This window comes from Rana temporaria, chromosome 2, assembly GCF_905171775.1.
Source record: "Rana temporaria chromosome 2, aRanTem1.1, whole genome shotgun sequence".
NCBI classification, from domain to species: Eukaryota; Metazoa; Chordata; class Amphibia; order Anura; family Ranidae; genus Rana; species Rana temporaria.
This window is the reverse complement of record NC_053490.1, coordinates 250,282,385-250,300,822: the sequence shown is the minus strand read 5'-3', so window position 1 is coordinate 250,300,822 and position 18,438 is coordinate 250,282,385. Positions and strand designations below refer to the sequence as shown.

Sequence of the window (18,438 nt, the reverse complement as noted above, 5' to 3'; positions counted from 1 at the left end):
ATGCAGCCCCAACAGCTTCAAGAGCATCAAGCAATAAGAAAATCAGTACATCAGTACCCTCTAAAAGATTTCAGTTTGTTTTTCAATTGAGTTGTACAGTTTATAGGTCACATTAACCACTTAAGCCCCGGACCATTATGCAGGACCTTGCCCCTTTTTGCGATTCGGCACTGCGTCGCTTTAACTGACAATTGCGCTGTCGTGCGACGTGGCCTTTTTTTCCCACAAATAGAGATTTATTTTGGTGGTATTTGATCACATCTGCGGTTTTTACTTGTTGCGCTATAAACAAAAATAGAGCGACAAATCTGAAAAAAAAAAATCAATATTTTTTTACTTTTTGGTACAATAAATATCCGCCAAAAATATATAAAAAAACGTTTCCCCCTTAGTTTAGGCCGATACGTATTCTTCTACATATTTAAAAAAAAAAAAAAAAAAAAAAATCGCAATAAGCATTTATCAAGTGACGTCATTGATCGTCTTTCCCTATAACAATGACACTGCCACAGTGAAGAACAGGGAAGGTGTGTTTACACACACACACACACACACACACACACACACCTCTCCCCTTTCTTCAGCTCCGGTGACCGATCGCGGGACACCGGTGCCGATCTGGTCTGCGAGTCCCGCGGGCGCGTTTACGGAGCTTAGGACCGGGTCACTGCGGCGCGCTTGCGACCCCACGGCTGGGCTTAAAGAGTCACGTACAGGTACGCGATTGTGCCCAGCCGTGCCATTCTGCCAACGTATATTGGCGTGAAGGGGTCCTTAAGTGATTAAAAAGGTGGAAAAAGTTCTGAAATTTATCGGTCTCATTTTTTTACATCATAGAAACACATTTTAATATGTGTAGACTTTTTATATCTATTGTAGTTAGGACAAATAGTGATTGTTCTTTTTGCGAAATTATCCTGCAGCAAAGGCACTTTCTAGATTATATGATCTGAAATGATAAACACTGAGGCAAGAAGACCAGGCAGAAAATATGTGCATTGTGTCCTTTGCTGGGCCAGCTGCCATTGAGTGAATTTGTGGCCATTATTGTGATGAAACACTTTTATAGAGTACAAAGAGAGTGCTATCACAATAAGGTTAAAGATTCAGCATTTAACTGGCAACCTTTCTTTTGAAAACACAATCATAATCCAAATGTGGAAATAATATTTTGTTATACAGTATTTAAAAGTTGTGTCTTATTGTCAATTGTTAATGATTAAGATGCATGCCAGCTTAAATAACAAAACAAAAAACAAGTGTGCAGATAGTCCTGTGCCGTCTCTAATCAGACCACAGGACCTGCCAAAAGACCTTGGCATGCAGGCAGCAAACTGAAGAGAGCCGAAACATATATGCTTTTTACTGTGCATCACAGGCCTCATGCACATGTGGAAGAAACTTGGTCATATAGCGTAACTGCAAGTGCATTTCTGTGCCTGGGATATACAAATGCCACATACAGCCAATCATAGTAATAAATGGCTGTACGCTGCTACTTGCATAAACATGTGCATCTGTACAGATGTACAACTCTGAATGCAGAGAATTTGCATCCAGGGGCGTGTGGGTTTCAATAAGCAGCAGAATAAACCCACGTACAGTCATTCATTACTATACTAGAGAATTCGAATGTTACTGTGACCCTATTGGGGAGATTTCCCTTCATTTCCTCCTGGTGACGTTATGTAACTAGGACAGAAGTATAGGGTATTCTCCAAGTGGAACACAGAAAGCAGTAAAAACACCCTTTTTAACCACCTCAATCGCACCTCAGCCAAAAGGCTACAGCCCGGTTCTCTTGTTATGGGAGGACGTCCTCTCAGAACATGCCTCCTGCATTAGGCGTGCACGGTGACCGCTGTGTCCTTTGGACACAGCTGATCACAGATCGGGATAAAGGGCAAATCACAGTGGCCCTTTACCATGCGATCAGCAGTGTCCAATCACATCTGATCACATGTAAACAAACTTAGCGGCATTCCTTTGCTCAAATGTTGTAACTGTGTGAGGAAAGGAGAGTCAATAACCAGCTAGGCTGACAGGGCACATTTACACTGATAATCAGGGCACTGATCGTCAGTGCCTTGATTATCAGCGCAGCCCCATCCGTGCAGTCTCATGAGTGCCGCCCATCAGTGCAGCCACATGAGTGCCCAACAATGATAGCAACCACTGTGCCTTATAAACATATCAATTAGAGGAAGAATCTGCGAATCTGTATATAAATTTAATTGAGACATGAGACCGAAAACAAAAAATAAGAAACATAAAATAAAAAAAACAAAAAAATAAAAAAAAAACACACACACACTAGTAAATTATAGTTTCCTTAGGGCTCCTGCATGTTTTGAACACGATAAATGTCCCCTGCTTGTGTATACAGAGTATACATCTGTTCAGTATAATTATCACTGAACAACATAAACCATTTGTTTTTAAACTATCACCATATGCTTCTTATCGTTTCATTCCACTCCAGTCTGTGCCAAGTATGTGTTCCTCATACACACAGAACTATTCTGTCCTGAAATGTAGTAACTATTTCAAGGAGCATATGGGCATGGTAAGACATAAATGCTAAAAACACGTAAAACACTTACTTGGTCAATTTATGTGATTTCATTGCAGTTAGGAACTTCTGCACTATTTCGGGACTCTGACGCTGGCAGGGTGTGTTGGACAAATATTTCAGTGTCTACAAAAGAAAAAACACCAGATTCACATCAGCAGCTATTACTGCAATCAGACACTTAAACATGTGGATGGCATGCTGCCCAGTGAAGAATGAGGTCTTGAAAGCTTCTAGTCACCTAATTCTGTATTTTTATGTTGGCAGATACTCAACAATGGCAGATTTAATGTGTTTTGAGTTGAGCTTAAACTGCAACTCTACTATCTACTCGAAAATATAAAGTCATTGTTAAAAACTCTTTTATACACAGATCTCTGATGGAAGACAAATTCTACTGTAAAGGTAACCTTAAAATGAGATTATTGATTTTCAGTATTTATCTAGCACCCATATATCACAGCGCTCTATACACAGTACATAAACACATTAACACCATTTTCTGTTCCCTGCAGGAGTTTAAAATTTAATATATCTAACACATATAAATATACACAATGGGCTTCATGGCAGGATGCCAAATAACATATCAACATGTTTCAGCTCACAGGAGGTAACCCAGCAAGCTGGTCGTATTTGTTCCATTTCCAAATCAAAATGTCATTACAGGAACAGAACATATATTTACAATACTGTGCAAAGGTTTTAGGCAGGTGTAAACAAATGTTGTAAAGTAATAATGCTTTGAAAAATATAAAGTTTAAATGTTTATTTTTTTTTATGAATTTACAAAATGCAAAGTGAGTAAACAAGAAAAATCCAAATCAGTCAGTGTATGATTAACCAATTATACCAAACAGGTGCTAATGATCATAATTTTCATACATATGATGAAACACAGTCATTAACAGAAACAGTTGTGTAGACGGCTTAAAACTGGGTGATGAACAGCCATACTCTGCTACTAAGGTGATGTTGTAGAAGACTGTTTCATGTCTCATGTCATACACATGGCAAGATTGTGCACAGCACCAAGACCCAAGCTAGTTATACTGCATCAGCAGGGTCTCTTTCAGGCAAAGATTTCAGAGAATCAAGATGTGCTGTTCATGCTCTTTTGAAGAAGCACAAAGAAACGGACAAGGTTGACAACCATAGACACAGTGGTTAGCCAAGGAAAGTTAATGCAGCAGATGAAAGACGCATTATGCTTACATGCGAAACTCAAAAATTTAGAATATGGTGCAAAAGATAATTTCACTAATGCAACTTAAAAGATGAAACTAATATATAAAAGAGACTCATTACATGCAAATCAAAAAATAGTACAAGCCGTGATTTGTCATAAATTGTGATGATTATGGCTTACAGCTCATGAAAACCCCAAATACACAATCTCAGAAAATTAGAATATTGTGAAAAGGTGCAATATTCTAGGCTCAAAGTGTCTAGGCTAATCAGCTAACTAAGCCATTTAAGGTCCCTAAGCCTTTAAATGGTCTCTCAGTCTTGTTCAGTAGGAATCAAATTCATCATAGCAAAGACTGCTGACCTGACAGTTGTGTAGAAAACCATCACTGACACCCTCCCCATAAGGAGGAAAAACCTCAAAAAAGGTAATTGCAAAAACAGTTGGATGTTCCCAAAGTGCTGTATCAAAGCAGATTAATAGAAAGTTATGTGGAAGGGAAAAGTGTGGAACAAAAAAAGGTGCACAAGCAGCAGGGATGACCACAGCCTGGAGAGGATTGTCAGGAAAAGGCCATTTAAAAGTGTTGGGGACATTCACAAGGAATGGACCGAGGCTGGAGTCAGTGCATCAAGAGCCACCACACATCCTGGACATGGGCTTCAAATGTTGTATTCCTCTTGTCAAGCCACTCCTGACCAAACAACGTCAGAAGAGTCTTACCTGGGCTAAAGAAAAACAGACCTGGTCTGTTGCTCAGTGGTCCAAAGTCCTCTTTTCTGATGAGAGCAAAATTTGCATCTCATTTGGAAACCAAGGACCCAGAGTATGAAGGAAGAATAGAGATGCACACACTGCAAGATGCTCGAAAGTCCAGTGTGAAGTTTCCACAGCCTGTGTTGATTTGGGGAGCCATGTCATCTGCTGGTGTTGGTCCACAGTGCTTCTTTAAGGAGATTTTGGAGCACTTCATGCTTCCTTCCACAGACTAGCTCTATGGGGATGCTGACTTCATTTTCCAGCAGGACTTGGCACCTGCCCACACTGCCAAAGGCACCAAAACCTGGTTCAATGACCGTGGGATTACTGTGCTAGATTGGCCAGCAAACTTGCCTGGCATTGGCAAGAGAAAGATAAGAGACATGAGACCGAACAATGCAGAAGAGCTGAAGGCCGCTATTGAGGCATCCTGGTCTTGCATAACACCTCAGCAGTGCCACAGGCTGATAGCTTCCATGCCACGCCGCATTGAGGCAGTAATTGCTGCAAAAGGGGCCCAAACCAAGTATTGACTGAGTACATATGCATGCTTATACTTTTCAGAGGTCCGATATTGTTCTATGTACAATCCTTGTTTTATTGATTGCATGTAATATTCTAATTTTCTGAGATTTTGGATTTGGGGGTTTCATGAGCTACAAGCCATAATCACCACAATTATGTCAAATCACAGCTTTAACTATGTTGCTTTGCATGTAATGAGTCTATCTCCTATATTAGTTTCACCTTTTAAGTTGCATTAGTGAAATAAATGAACTTTTGAACAATATTCAAATTTTTCGAGTTTCACCTGTATTTCCCTACGACATCGGAAGATGTCCAACAGTGCCATCAGCGAAGAACTTTCGGAAAACCAGTGGGACCCAGGTACACCCATCTGTCTAGAGATGTCTTGCCAAACGTGGTCTTTATAGAAGAATTGTGGTCAAAAAGACATACCTCCGATGTAGAAACAAGGCTAAGCGACTCAACTATGCAAGAAAACATAGGGACTGGGGTGCAGAAAAGTGGCAGCAGATGCTCTGGACTAAGGAGTCAAAATCTGAAATATTTGGCTGTAACAGGAGGCAGTTTCCCGAAAGGGTTGGAGAGTGGTATAAAAATGAATGTCTGCAGGCAACAGTGAAGTATGGTGGAGATTTGGTCAGGATCCGTGGTGTCCTCAATCAACAAAAGACCTGTTAGTTCTCCAAGATGTTTGAAGCAACCTACCTGCCGAGCTCCTTCAAAACTGTGTGTATATTTACCTAAAAAAATTTAAGAATTTATGTTGTTTTGAAGGCAAAGGGTGGTAAAGGGTGGTCACATCAAATATTGAATTGATTTGGAGTTCTCTTTTGTTCATTTACTTTCCATTTTGTTAATTGATAAAAAAGAAACTATTAACACTTTTGTACAGTAGTGCTTACATATAAGATCCAGCACACTCCTTGCAGCCATAGATCTTACATTTCAGTGTGCTGCAGTGAAGTGATGAAGGGTGCCATCAAATTGCAAAGTCTATACATAAAGGTATCATTGGCACAGGATTAAAGGGGTTGTAAACCTTCATGTTTTCTCACCTTAATGCATCGTACCCCCCCCCCCCCGATTACTTACCTGAGCCCTCGAAAGTCCTGCGTCGAGAATGCGCTTGCTTCTTGGCTCTTCTCGGCCCGCTCTTCATTGGATAGATTGATTGATTGACACGAGGGCTGGGGGTGGGGCAGAGTCCTGTAGTCAACGGCTATGGACGCCGGATACAGGACTTCGGAGTGCAACTGCAAGGTCACCCCCTTGGGAGAGCGCTTCCCAGAAGCAGGGAGGAGCTGAGACAGCCGCCGAGGAACCCCAGAAGACCAGGATCGGGGCCACTCACTCTGTGCAAAACAAGCTGCACAGTGGAAGTATAACATGTTTGTTATTAAAAAAAAAAAAAAAAAAAAAAAAAAAAAAGAAGAAGAACAAACAAACCCATACAACCCCTTTAACTAGAACTGAACGCAAAACATTTAATCACCACCATAGGACATGTACATGTGTATGGACTTACAGGAACATAATGCACAAAAACAAAATTATTTAAATGTTTAATGTGCATGGAAAATTAAGACAGCATCGTACACAGTAATAAAATATGTCCGATCAGTTAAACAAGTTCAGAATTCACAAATGCTATGTGCATGACATCTGTCTGTGCATGTGGGCTTGCAATACAAGCATACTGTAACAGTTTATCACTTGTTTTAGTAGATCTTTCCTCTTCTATGATCTCAGGCAGTCGGCAGTGCAGTACTTGTAAGAATTCAAAGTCCTGGTAGTTTTACAGTGGCAATCTGAGCAGCAGTAATGGCAATGGTGCCTAGTAAGGGTGGGTGCTTGTGTATTTTGTTTAGGAAGTCAGTAGCTCAATTTGAAGTTTACACATACAAGTTAATGAATCAAAACGGATTCATATTCCTCCCACTCTCATCTTTCTAATGGCTTTAGTGTGGGATTAATTAACAAGCAGGGAGCCAGAAAGGCAATATGTTTTGCTGTACTCTATACTTAGAACATCCACAGGGCTCTGGAAATCAGGTTATCAATAATTGGAAAAACTGTGCGATACCAAAACACTTAATGATCAAAAGTGCTCATCATCACTCCTTAGAGAACACCCATTTCCTCTATTAGTAATGTGTATTTTTTTTTTAGGATTAATGTTAACCACTTGCTTACTGGGCACATAAACCCCCTTCGTGCCCAGGCGAAATTTCAGCTTCCGGCACTGCGTCGCTTTAACTGACATTTGCGCGGTCGTGCGACGTGGCTCCCAAACAAAATTGACGTCCTTTTTTTCCCACAAATAGAGCTTTATTTTGGTGGTATTTGATCACCTCTGCAGTTTTTATTTTTTGCGCTATAAACAAAAAAAGAGCGACAATTTAAAAAATATATATATTTTTTTTACTTGTTGCTATAATAAATATCCCATTTTAAAAAAAAAAAAAATTCTCAGTTAAGGCCGATACGTATTTTTCTACCTATTTTGGTAAAAAAAAAAAAAAAAAAAAAAAAAATATCGCAATAAGCGACTGGTTTGCGCAAAAGTTATAGTGCCTACAAAATGGGGAACAGAATTATGATTTTTTTTTTACTAGTAATGGCGGCGATCTGCGATTTTTATTGAGACTGCGATATTGCGGCGGACGTATCGGACACTTGACACAAATTTGGGACCATTCACATTTATACAGCGATCAGTGCTATAAAAATGCACTAATTACTGTATAAATGTGACTGGCAGGGAAGGGGTTAACACTAGGGGGTGAGGAAGGGGTTAAATGTGTATCCTGGGTGTGCTCTGTGTGGGGGGAAGGGGGTGACCGATGCTGTGTCCCTATCTACAAGGGACACAGATCGGTCTCCTCTCCTCTGACAGCACGTGGAGCTCTGTGTTTACACACAGAGCTCCACGTCCCTGCTGTCACCTGCTGTGTCACCGACGATCGCGTGTACCCGGCGGACATCGCGGCCGCCAGGTACACGCATTGGCTCTTCGGCGATGCGCCGGGACAGTGGTTACCCGCCGCGCGCCCCCCAGTGGGCTGTCACATGACCCAGCTCTTTCCCAGCCTGTCTGCAGGGAAACATAAGCAGGAAGAGCTTCTAGTGCTCTGCTGCTGGTCACATGCTCAAAATGTAAAAAAAGCCTTTGATTGTCACTGACAGAAGACAATCAGGAATTAATGATTTTAATAATGGATACTACTATATAAAACGCAGTGAAAGATGGGATAGTCATACTCCAGATGACATCTTATCAGAGTTGATGTTCATCCAACAACTGCGTTCGATTTGGATTTTATAACGACATGCCCGTTTTCTTCCTATTGGCTGCAAGTGCTATATTCTTTTAATAAATTCAATATACATGGTTTTACACTATGTGAAGATTCTTTTTGCTTCCATGACAATCGACCTACTGAGTGAGAAGTTTACCGTGACCGATGTGGGAACGAATGGTGGATCTGCTACACAGTTTTAAAGTCTGGGAGAGCTGATGCCCATCTGACACTGTTAACATTTGAATCCACACTATCCAGTAAGCGCATTTGAACCTATATAAGGTGACGGCTTACACACCGTGGTGGTCTTTGGAATATAAAGGCTTTCTGCCATCAATAGCTTGATACATGTCGGGTTTTTTATATTTATGAACATTTTTCTTTTTGATGTCACGTATAGACTATAACTTGCATAAATAAGTGAATGGTTCGATCTGGATAGAAATGTATGATACACCATTTATCGGATCAATATATGTCACTTTCTGAAGAAGTCACTGTAAATCAATGTACATGAATAGGGCAGCACTTTCTATAATCATGCACAATGTTTGTCAAATTGTGGTGTATGCAGCTTTTTAATCTATAGGTCTATCGCGCAGTACACTATTGTAACTTATTACAGGTTGTGCCATGACCCTCCAGCCTGTGTCTTAGAATAAGAGGGAGGTGAAGCCTCCCTCAATCTACATGTAATATCCCACCCCATTGTGTTTAGCTAGTTAGTGGGCATAGAGGGAGAGAGTCAGCTGTCATTTACCACCGTGTATACAGCCACGTGTGACTAGTCGCAGATGTGCTAGAGAGGAAATGCTCAGCACAGAAACTCACTGAAAACTGAGAATGTGCAGAGTTGCCACTAGCTGCAAAATCCCTCGCTGAACTGGAGACATGAACAGAAGGTGGAGATAGAGAACAGCACGATCAATCAGTTTTTTTGCAGAATACAAAAAACAAATCTTCTAGTAACCGAGTGAGTATGAACAGCATGTAATACACCATTTATTGATAGTTTCTTAGAATGTGGGTTTAGTGACACTTTAACCAATCGGCCCGGAAGATTTGGCTGCTCAATGACCAGGCCATTTTTTGCTATACGGCACTGCGTTGCTTTAACCGACAATTGCATGGTCGTGCAACACTGTACCCAAACAAAATTGGTGTTCTTTTTTCCCCCCACAAATAGAGCTTTCTTTTGGTGGTATTTGATCATCTCTGCGGTTTTTATTTTTTGCGCTATAAACAAAAAGAGCGTCTATTTTGAGAAAAAAAATAATAATAATATTTTGTACTTTTTGCTATAATAATAATAAAAAAAAAAAGCAACTGTTTTCCTCGGTTTAGGGCGATATGTATACTTATACATATTTTTGGTAATAAAAATCGCAATAAGCATGCATTGATTGGTTTGCGCTGCAAGTTATAGTGTCTGCAAAATTGGAGATGGATTTATGGCATTTTTATTATTTTTTTTTTTTTTACTAGTAATGGCGGCGATCTGTAATTTTTATCAGGACTGCGACATTATGGCCAGACACATCGGCCACTTTTCTCAACCATTTTGGAATCATTGGCATTTATACAGCGATCAGTGCTATAAAAATGCACCGATTACTGTGTAAATGTCACTGGCAGGAAAGGGGTTAACACTAGGGGGCGATCAAGGTGTTATCTGTGTTCCCTAGTGTGTGTTCCAACTATATGGGGATGGAAGTGACTGGAGGAAATTACAGAACATGGTTCCTAGCTTTTAGGAACTCACAATCTGCCTTTCCTCTCCTCACAGAACAGGGATGTGTGCACACACACTTGTTCTGCCTCTCATGCCTGATTGCTCATGGCCGGCGGTCATCGCGACCGCGGGCCACGCGCATTGGCACCCCTGCAGTGCAGCAGGCGGTTCAGGGATTATGCCAACCTGCCGCAGTATAATGACGGCGGCTGGTCGGCAAGCGGTTAAGTATAGTGTATATTCGTAATACAAAAATTTACCTTCTGTTGCTCTCAGCCTTTAATTTTTTTTCTTCTGCTGCAATCAGATTTCTGTTTAGAGTAGGAATGTAGTCACCCTCCCTTGCTCACTCCCAAGATAGACTAGAGCAGTATACATGACCACAACCAAGATGCACTACTCATTTCAAACAAACAGAAGTGCGGTGGAGAAGGAGAAGATTGGGAGCTCATTGAAGACATTACAAGGAAGCAGAACACAGCAAGAAACGATTTTATAAAAAAAATGATTACATGGCCACTAGCAGTGGATGTATATGTATTCTTCTTGGAGAATAAGGATATTGTTTAGTGTCACTTTAAGAAACAGTGTACAAAAATGAGTGCACAAATCTTTATGAAAGTCATGCCTGCTTCTGTGCACACGTACATTCCATGTTGAAATGTATTCTTTACCTTCGATTTCTTGGAAAGAACTGCAGTATGCTCAGCGGTTTGATACTTCAATGCTACAGGCATGAAGAAATCTTTAATGATGTGTGGTAATCCCTGGTAATCTCATTGTGTGCAGAGAAGCTTGTCACCTGACTAGCGATAGTTGCTACTAATATGGGATTCACGTCTCTGCTGACATTTGGGATTTTGCGAGTAGCTGCAGTGTAGGTGTAGACTTTCATACTCATATTTCCTTCTCTGCAGGATGCTTTAGGGAGCAGATGGAAAGGATGCTGTGTTTCAGCAGAAATGAATAATTTTATGCTTGCTGTATGGTTAAGGTATGCAGAGCTTTTAAATCTTAAAGCCCAACTCCAATTACAACAAAAAAATGGGGCCTTCCCACAATGCAAGCATTAAAGAGGAAGTAAACTCTCAATTTTTAAAAAAAAAAACCCAACAAGAGAAAGGCATAATGAGCTAGTATGCACAGTCTAAGAGTGTCAGAAGACAAAAGCTTACCTTATTCCATGCTCCAGCAATGTGACCAGTCCCCTGCAGTCTCCTCTCTAAACTGCTCATGGACGCAATTGCATGCTCATCCCCCTCTACTTATAATGCAGGGTTAAAGGGGTTGTAAACCCTCATGTTTTTTTAACCTTAAAGCGGGGGTTCACCCTATCGACAGGAAAAAAAAAAATTTTTTTTCTTTTACCTTTAAATCAGGCACTGTAGCGCGAGCTACAGTATGCCTGTCCCGAATTTTTTCCCCCCATACTCACCTTGTAGTCGTCCATCGAAGATACCGGGGAATGGGCGTGCCTCTGGAGACGGAGGATGATTGACGGCCGGCTCTGGCGCGTCACGCTTCTCCGGAAATAGCCGAAATAGGCTTGGTCTTCACGACGCGTGCGCATAGCCTGTGCGCACGCGCCGTGAAGAGCCGAGACCTACTCCGGCTGTCTTCGGGGAGAGTGACGTGCCAGGGCCGGCCGTCAATCATCCTCCCTCTCCATAGGCACGCCCATTCCCCGCGGGAGCCGGAATCTACGATGGACGACTACGAGGTGAGTACGGGGTTAAAAAAATCGGGACAGGCATACTGTAGCTCGCGCTACAATGCCTGTCTCGATGGTAACATCATGGGATTGTGGGTGAACTACCGCTTTAATGCATCCTATGCATCAAGGTGATAAAACTTCTGACAGTGACCAGGCCCCCCAGCCCACCCGTTTTACTTACCTGAGCCCATTGGTTCCCTCGGCAGGAGACGCGCTCTCCCTCTTTGCCCGGGTTTCTTGGCTCTTGATTGGATAGATTGACAGCAACGGGAGCCAATGGCTGCGCTGCAATAAAATCCAATGACGCTCAAATGCTGGACTAAGGAGCGCGTTTCTCTGATGAGAGTTGGAGCGGAAAGTGCCATTGGGGGACCCCAAAAGAGGAGGATCAGGGCCACACTGTGCAAAATGAACTGCACAGTGGAGGTAAGTATATGTTTATTATTTTAAAAAAATACACAAGGGTTTACAAATCGCTTTAATAGCCCTGCATTGTACCCGATGATGCAGAGGAACTTCCCACAGACAAAAGTTTTGAGAAGAACAGGAGAGCGCTGGAGCAGGCAATAGGGAAAGAAAAAAAAAATGTCTGTTCAGCTTCCCGTAGAAATACTGAGAATGTGAAGAAGTATGGCAAAATATAATAATTTATATAATTTAACCTGACAGTGGGCTTAAGCCCGCCATCAGCTGTCACTCAGCTGGTCCAGGATCAGGAAAGATCCAGTAGTCCATTCAGAGCCTGAGCCAGCCACTCTCGCCTCCTGCACAGCCCAGTTCTTCAGTGAGTGTTGGAGGGGAAAGCAGAGAGCTGGTAGCTGACAGTCACAGCTCTCTGCTCAGAGCAGGGAGAGAGAAATGAGTGATCAGCAGTGTTTGATCAGATCAGTTCTCGGTTTTAGAGCCAGCAGGGGACCGATGTAGCATCGATACTGCATCCACCTAGGCGAGTCATCGTCTTTTTTTTTTTTACAATCCAGAACTTCTGGACACTCCATTGCAAGGGACAGCATTTTTCTAATTCCTACAATTGGGCTTTAGCAATTTTTCCTATTTCACTATTCACGCTTTTGAACATAACTTTCTCTGTTCTGTTAGGCACAGATTTTGGGATGCCCAAAATCAGTGCCTAAACCCTCTATAGGGCAATAGCAAAAACATGCATAATTTAAACTAGGGTTGTCCTGATACTAGTATCGGTATTAGGACCGATACTGAGCATTTGCACGAGTACTTGTATTTCCCAGAAATGCTCCCGATGCTTCACCGATATTTTTTTTTACAGAGCGGGTGGAGAGCGGGTGAAGAGCTGCTGCCGCCGTCTAGTTCCCAAAGAGAAAACCAAGCCCGCCACCATCTAGTTGATCAGCGCGGGGAACATTACAGCTTTCATTTGAATAGCTGTGTGTTCCCCGCCGCGTTTTGTCATATATAGCCCCTCCCCCTTGTCCGGGCACTTTGATAGACAGATCACCCATTCCAGGATTGGATGGGTGATCTGTCTCTCAAAGTGCCCGGACAAGGGGGAGGGGCTATATATGGCGAGGCCCGGTGGGGAACACACAGCTATTAAAATGAAAGCTGTAATGTTCCCCGCGATGATCAACTAGGTGGCGGGGGGGATGGGAGTGGAGCAGAGGGGGCTTGGCTTTCTCTTTGGGGACAAGGCTGCATTTGGGGACAAGCCTGCATTTGAGGGGAACATGGCTGCATTTAAAAAAAATTATCGGTAATCGGTATCGGCGAGTACATGAAAAAAAGTATCGGTACTTGTACTCCGTCCTAAAAAAGTGGTATCGGGACAACCTTAATTTAAACCTTGTATGACTAACTTGTGAACATAATATAAAGTTGCATTCCTCAATTCAGAGAAAGGGATTTTATTTTATTCAAAAAAGGATACAAAAGTACATTCAGAACTTCCAAGAGGAGTAAAATAAATGAAAATATCTTTTTTTTTTACCGATTGTAAAATCCTTTTTTTCTGAGTTTATTGATAGACATAGCACCCACTGTTTTGTTTTTGTTGGCTGTTGACCATATATGTTGGGAGTATTTATTTCACTAAGCTCCTTGTGACGTAAGGGGTTTGGCTATCAGCAGGAGCCTAGGCTTTTGTTTTGTACCTTATGTCCTACTCCTGGAGATGGCAGTATAACCCAATCATGAACTGTAGAAAAAGTTGTGTCTGGCAATAAAAATAAAAAATAAATTTTCTTTCCTGCAAACCCACTCCTTGGTTTTATTAGCCCCCAAATACAATATGGAGGTCTGATCTCAAACTCCGATATATCTATTCTTTGGACTCCAATTAGTATACCAGGTAGTCTCAACTCTACTGCCTGACACATCTGAAATCTGTCTCATCTTGTATGCACTGCTGAAACAGGAATTCCACCCAACACCGCTGTTGCAATATGGCACTATCATAGTGATGACTGTAGATATAAATCTGTGATAATGACTCACTGCGGCAGCCTGAGATGCAGAGGAAGAAAAAAATGTAATAAAAAAAATAGCATAAAAACACAGGTAATTGGATACAGAATATACAAAAACTTTGGTAGCTGGACCAACACAGCGGTGGAGTAGTTTGCACTCTTAAAAGTATAACTTTAGGCAAAAAGATTTGTTTCCCCTCAATTGTGGATAGAGCAAGGGAGGGTTACAACCAATGTCAGATTTTTTTATTTTTACCATCTGTGGAGATTTCTCACTTCCTGTCCCATAGCCAAACAGGAAGCGAGAGGAAATCCCTGCAAATGAACTGAATTCCTTGGGAACTCCCAGGTCACCAGAACTAGTGTCCCCATTGGAAGTTTTCCCCTCTATCACTTATTACTTTTCTGTGGACAACCCAAAATTTGGGATTTTTTTTATTTACTTTCAATGAGAATGGTGAAAAAGTGCAAATAGAGAGAGGGTGAACCTTAACGGGGGGCAGAGACAGCAATAAAAACTGACAAGTGTTCTAAATCGCTCATCACTCTACCCAAAACTGAAAAAAAAAAGTCTTTTGGGACATCAATCATGAGGTTTGTTGAGGCAAGTTCTCCCAGTGTTTGCACAGGTTTCCTATGGGTGCTTCAGTTTCTTCTTACTGCATAAAAATATAGTGGTGGGCTAAAAGGCATCTGCCTCAACTGGCTCTGGTCTGACTTTCCTACTCTGCTATGGCCGATTCTAAGGCCCTGTACACACGATCAGTCCAAACTGATGAAAACGGACTGAAGTTCAGTTTCATCGGTTCACCGATGAAGCAGACTGATGGTCTGATGTGCCTACACACCATCAGTTCAAAAACCGATCGAGTCCAAAGCGGTGACGTAAAACACAACGACGTGCTGAAAAAAATGAAGTTCAATGCTTCCAAGCATGTGTCGACTTGATTCTGAGCATGCGCGGGTTTGGAACCGATGCTTTTGTGTACTAACCGTCGCTTTTGACCCATCGGTCAGGCGTCCATCGGTCCAATTTTAAAGCAAGTTCTCGGTTTCTGGACTGAAGGACTACAGACCGATGGGGCGTACACACGGTCGGTTTGGACCGAAGAAAATGGACTTCAGTCCGTTTTCATCGGTTTGGACTGATCGGGTGTATGAGGCCTAAGCCTGTCCTGAGAAAGGATTGGGTGCTGAGCTAGCAAGGAAGCTCCTGTGATACCCAGGAAAAATATAGCCAAAATAGCCTTGGCTATACTTCTTTAATGGTTAGATAAAAGTGAATTATTGATTGCAAGAGGACAAGCCTTGCACACAGGACAAACCTTGAACACATTGTTTGCAGCGTCTATAAAACACATTTAGTGATTAGACTAAAAAAATTGGCGTTTTGAAAGACTGTCCAGAATTTGGTCACAATTTCCTATATGAATATACTGTATAACAGATCATAAATGACATTTCTTTTGTATTTTGCAAATTACAGTGAAATAGAGAATGCTCAATGTAGGATAATTCTCAATATGCTCCTCAATTTTACTGCAAACCTCTGTCAATATGCTGCAAACATTAATCCTCACACTTGTCTAAATACACCCTACCTCTTTCTCAGGGTCTTAGAGTGAAAAGGATAGTAATCAGTATAAAAAAAAGACAAAACTTCTTACCCTGCTAAAAGTATAATAGTGAAAAACTGACATTGTAATAATCACAGCTTATGTGCATAAAAGACTCAACCCAAGAATCAAAATCGCAATCTTTTCCCCTTCCTGATCTTCAAAACACCACATCACGATCTTTCTAACAAGTGCAGAGAGTTCTCACAGCTAGAAAAACAAAATCCAGGCAGCCTGCCAACACTTAAATAAGTGGAAACAAAGTATCTTTTCATTCTTTTATCAAAGGAAGAACTCCAGCTTGTAGATGAAGGAAGTTTAACCATTTAAAGACCAAACCTTTTCTGACATTTGTTGCTTACAAGTAAAAAAAATCATTAGAAAACTACTTGGAACACACAAACATGATATATTCTTTTTAGCAGAGACACTAGAGAATATAATGGTGGTTGTTGCAATATTTTGTCACACCGTATTTGCGCAGCATTTTTTTAAACGCAATTTTTTGGGGAAAGATACACTTTAATGAATTAAAAAAATAAATAGCGACGTTAGCCCAATTATTTTGTATAATGTGAAAGAAGAGGTTACACCGCGAGAATTGAGATCTTTATTCTAAGCAAAAAAAATTGTGATTCTCATTTTAGCCAGAATCGTGCAGCTCTAACTCAACCAAACAAAAATGGTGCAGCACGAATTCTGTCACCCTTATATCTACCACTAAACAATATTACATGCATTAATAAAGTCATGTGTGTAGTAAAAAAAAAAACATTATATAGCTGTCTTTAATTAAATCAGTGTGCTCTTATTCTTGCATTAATCTTTCTCCCTTGCCTTTATCGCCTCATGTGCCCCCGCACTAAACAAAATTATATATCTCTCTATATCCATATCCATCTACACTAGGGTTGTCCCGATACCACTTTTTTAGGACAGAGTACAAGTACTGATACTTTTAACATTGCATTTTAAACTTCAATTAAGCACTATAGGTGTAATACAGAATAACTGTCAGCGGGTGGCACTGTCCTCCTTAAGAGTTAATTCTTATCTTCTTATTCATGAGAGAAAGACAGCCCCCCCCCTCCCCCTGGGCCATGCTTGCTGAGCTTAATCAAAAAACTGTACTTTGCTAAAAAAAAAAAAAAAAAAAATCGGATCTAAAATAAAATACAAATCTACATAAATTGATCAATTTATTTTAAATGAATAATAACGTTATTTAGAATAAAACTATGCATTCCTAAAGTACAATTGATAATGCTCTATTTTTTTATGTGACTCCATACTGACAGAAAGAACATGCAATGCTAGACAGTCAGTGACACACGGCACGCAATTACTTCTTGCAACTACAGTACACATAGCTTGCAACTGTGATAGTGTGCACTACTGTAGACAGTTTTCAACTATTCATTCAGCTTGAATCACTTCACTTCACACAATCTTACTTGCTTGCTTACAGGGCTGCCTGCTATGATGTCCGTCCTGCTCTCCTCCCATTCTCTGCCCGCTCTCCGCCCACTATTAGCACACTCTCAGCCCCTCTCCGCCCACTCTCCACCCCACTCATCATTTAGCAGCACGATCTCCGCCGCTCTCCACCCCTTCTCTGCACCCACTCGACGAAAACAAATACCAGCAATTAGGATGATCTTTGCCGCTCAGTCTCCACCCCTTCTCAGCTGCCGCTCTCCGCCCCCTCTCTTCACCCGCTCGAGGTGAGGAAAACAAATACCAATGAGGATGATCTTTGCGCGTCTCTCCACCCCCTCTCTGCACCCGCTCACCGCCCACTCTCGGCCTGCTCGAGGTAAGTAAAAAAAAAAAAAAGTATCGCCAGAAGCATCAGGAGCATTTGTGCGAGTACAAGTACTCGCGCAAATGCTCAGTATCGGTCCCGATACTAGCATCGGTACAACCCTAATCTACACGCACAGTAAAACCTTGGATTGAAAGCATAATTTGTTCCAGAAACATGCTTGTAATCTAAAGCACTTGTATATCAAAGCAAATATCCCCATAAGAAATAATGGAAACTCAAATGATTTGTTCCACAAACATTAATTCATAAATCCTTCAGTTTTTAAGTCCATATAAAAAGATTATAGCAATGTAAAAGGCTGTGTAATCATAAAATGTCCATCCACAAATGGCAGCCTCCACAAGGGGATTAGAAGCAAAATACAGCAGGAGCCACAGAGTATAAAAAAGAGAAGAGGGGCGCCTCTAAGTGTAGCAGTTTGTTGCTAAATGTTGTACCTTCATTAAATATAACCATATTGCTACACCAAAGCCCCGTACACACGATCCGAAAAATGCCGTTTTCGAAACGATCGTACGATAATCGGATCATTAGTACAGAGCCGATCAGGACAGTTCATCCGATTTTATTCTATCGGACATGCACGGAAATTTTTTTCGTACGATGCCAGATCGTACGATTTTCGTTTAATCAGTACAGCTGTCATTCGAAAATGCAATACAAATGCATTACAACACATGACATCGCCGATTTTTTATTCTGCCGTACGACAATTTTTGTGACTTTAGTAAACTCATCAGATTCGACGTGAGATTAG

At 41.3% G+C, this 18,438-nt stretch overlaps 1 protein-coding gene across 1 annotated transcript in view; it reads right to left on the bottom strand.

The window, feature by feature from the left end:
• LOC120926643 (CGRP receptor component) overlaps positions 1 to 18,438 on the bottom strand; it is a 57,640-nt gene that overhangs the window by 17,806 nt on the left and 21,396 nt on the right. Inside the window, exon 4 of the mRNA XM_040336767.1 lies at positions 2,604 to 2,698. Within this exon, the coding sequence (XP_040192701.1) occupies positions 2,604 to 2,698 (95 nt within the window). The remainder of the gene's footprint in view (positions 1 to 2,603; positions 2,699 to 18,438) is intronic.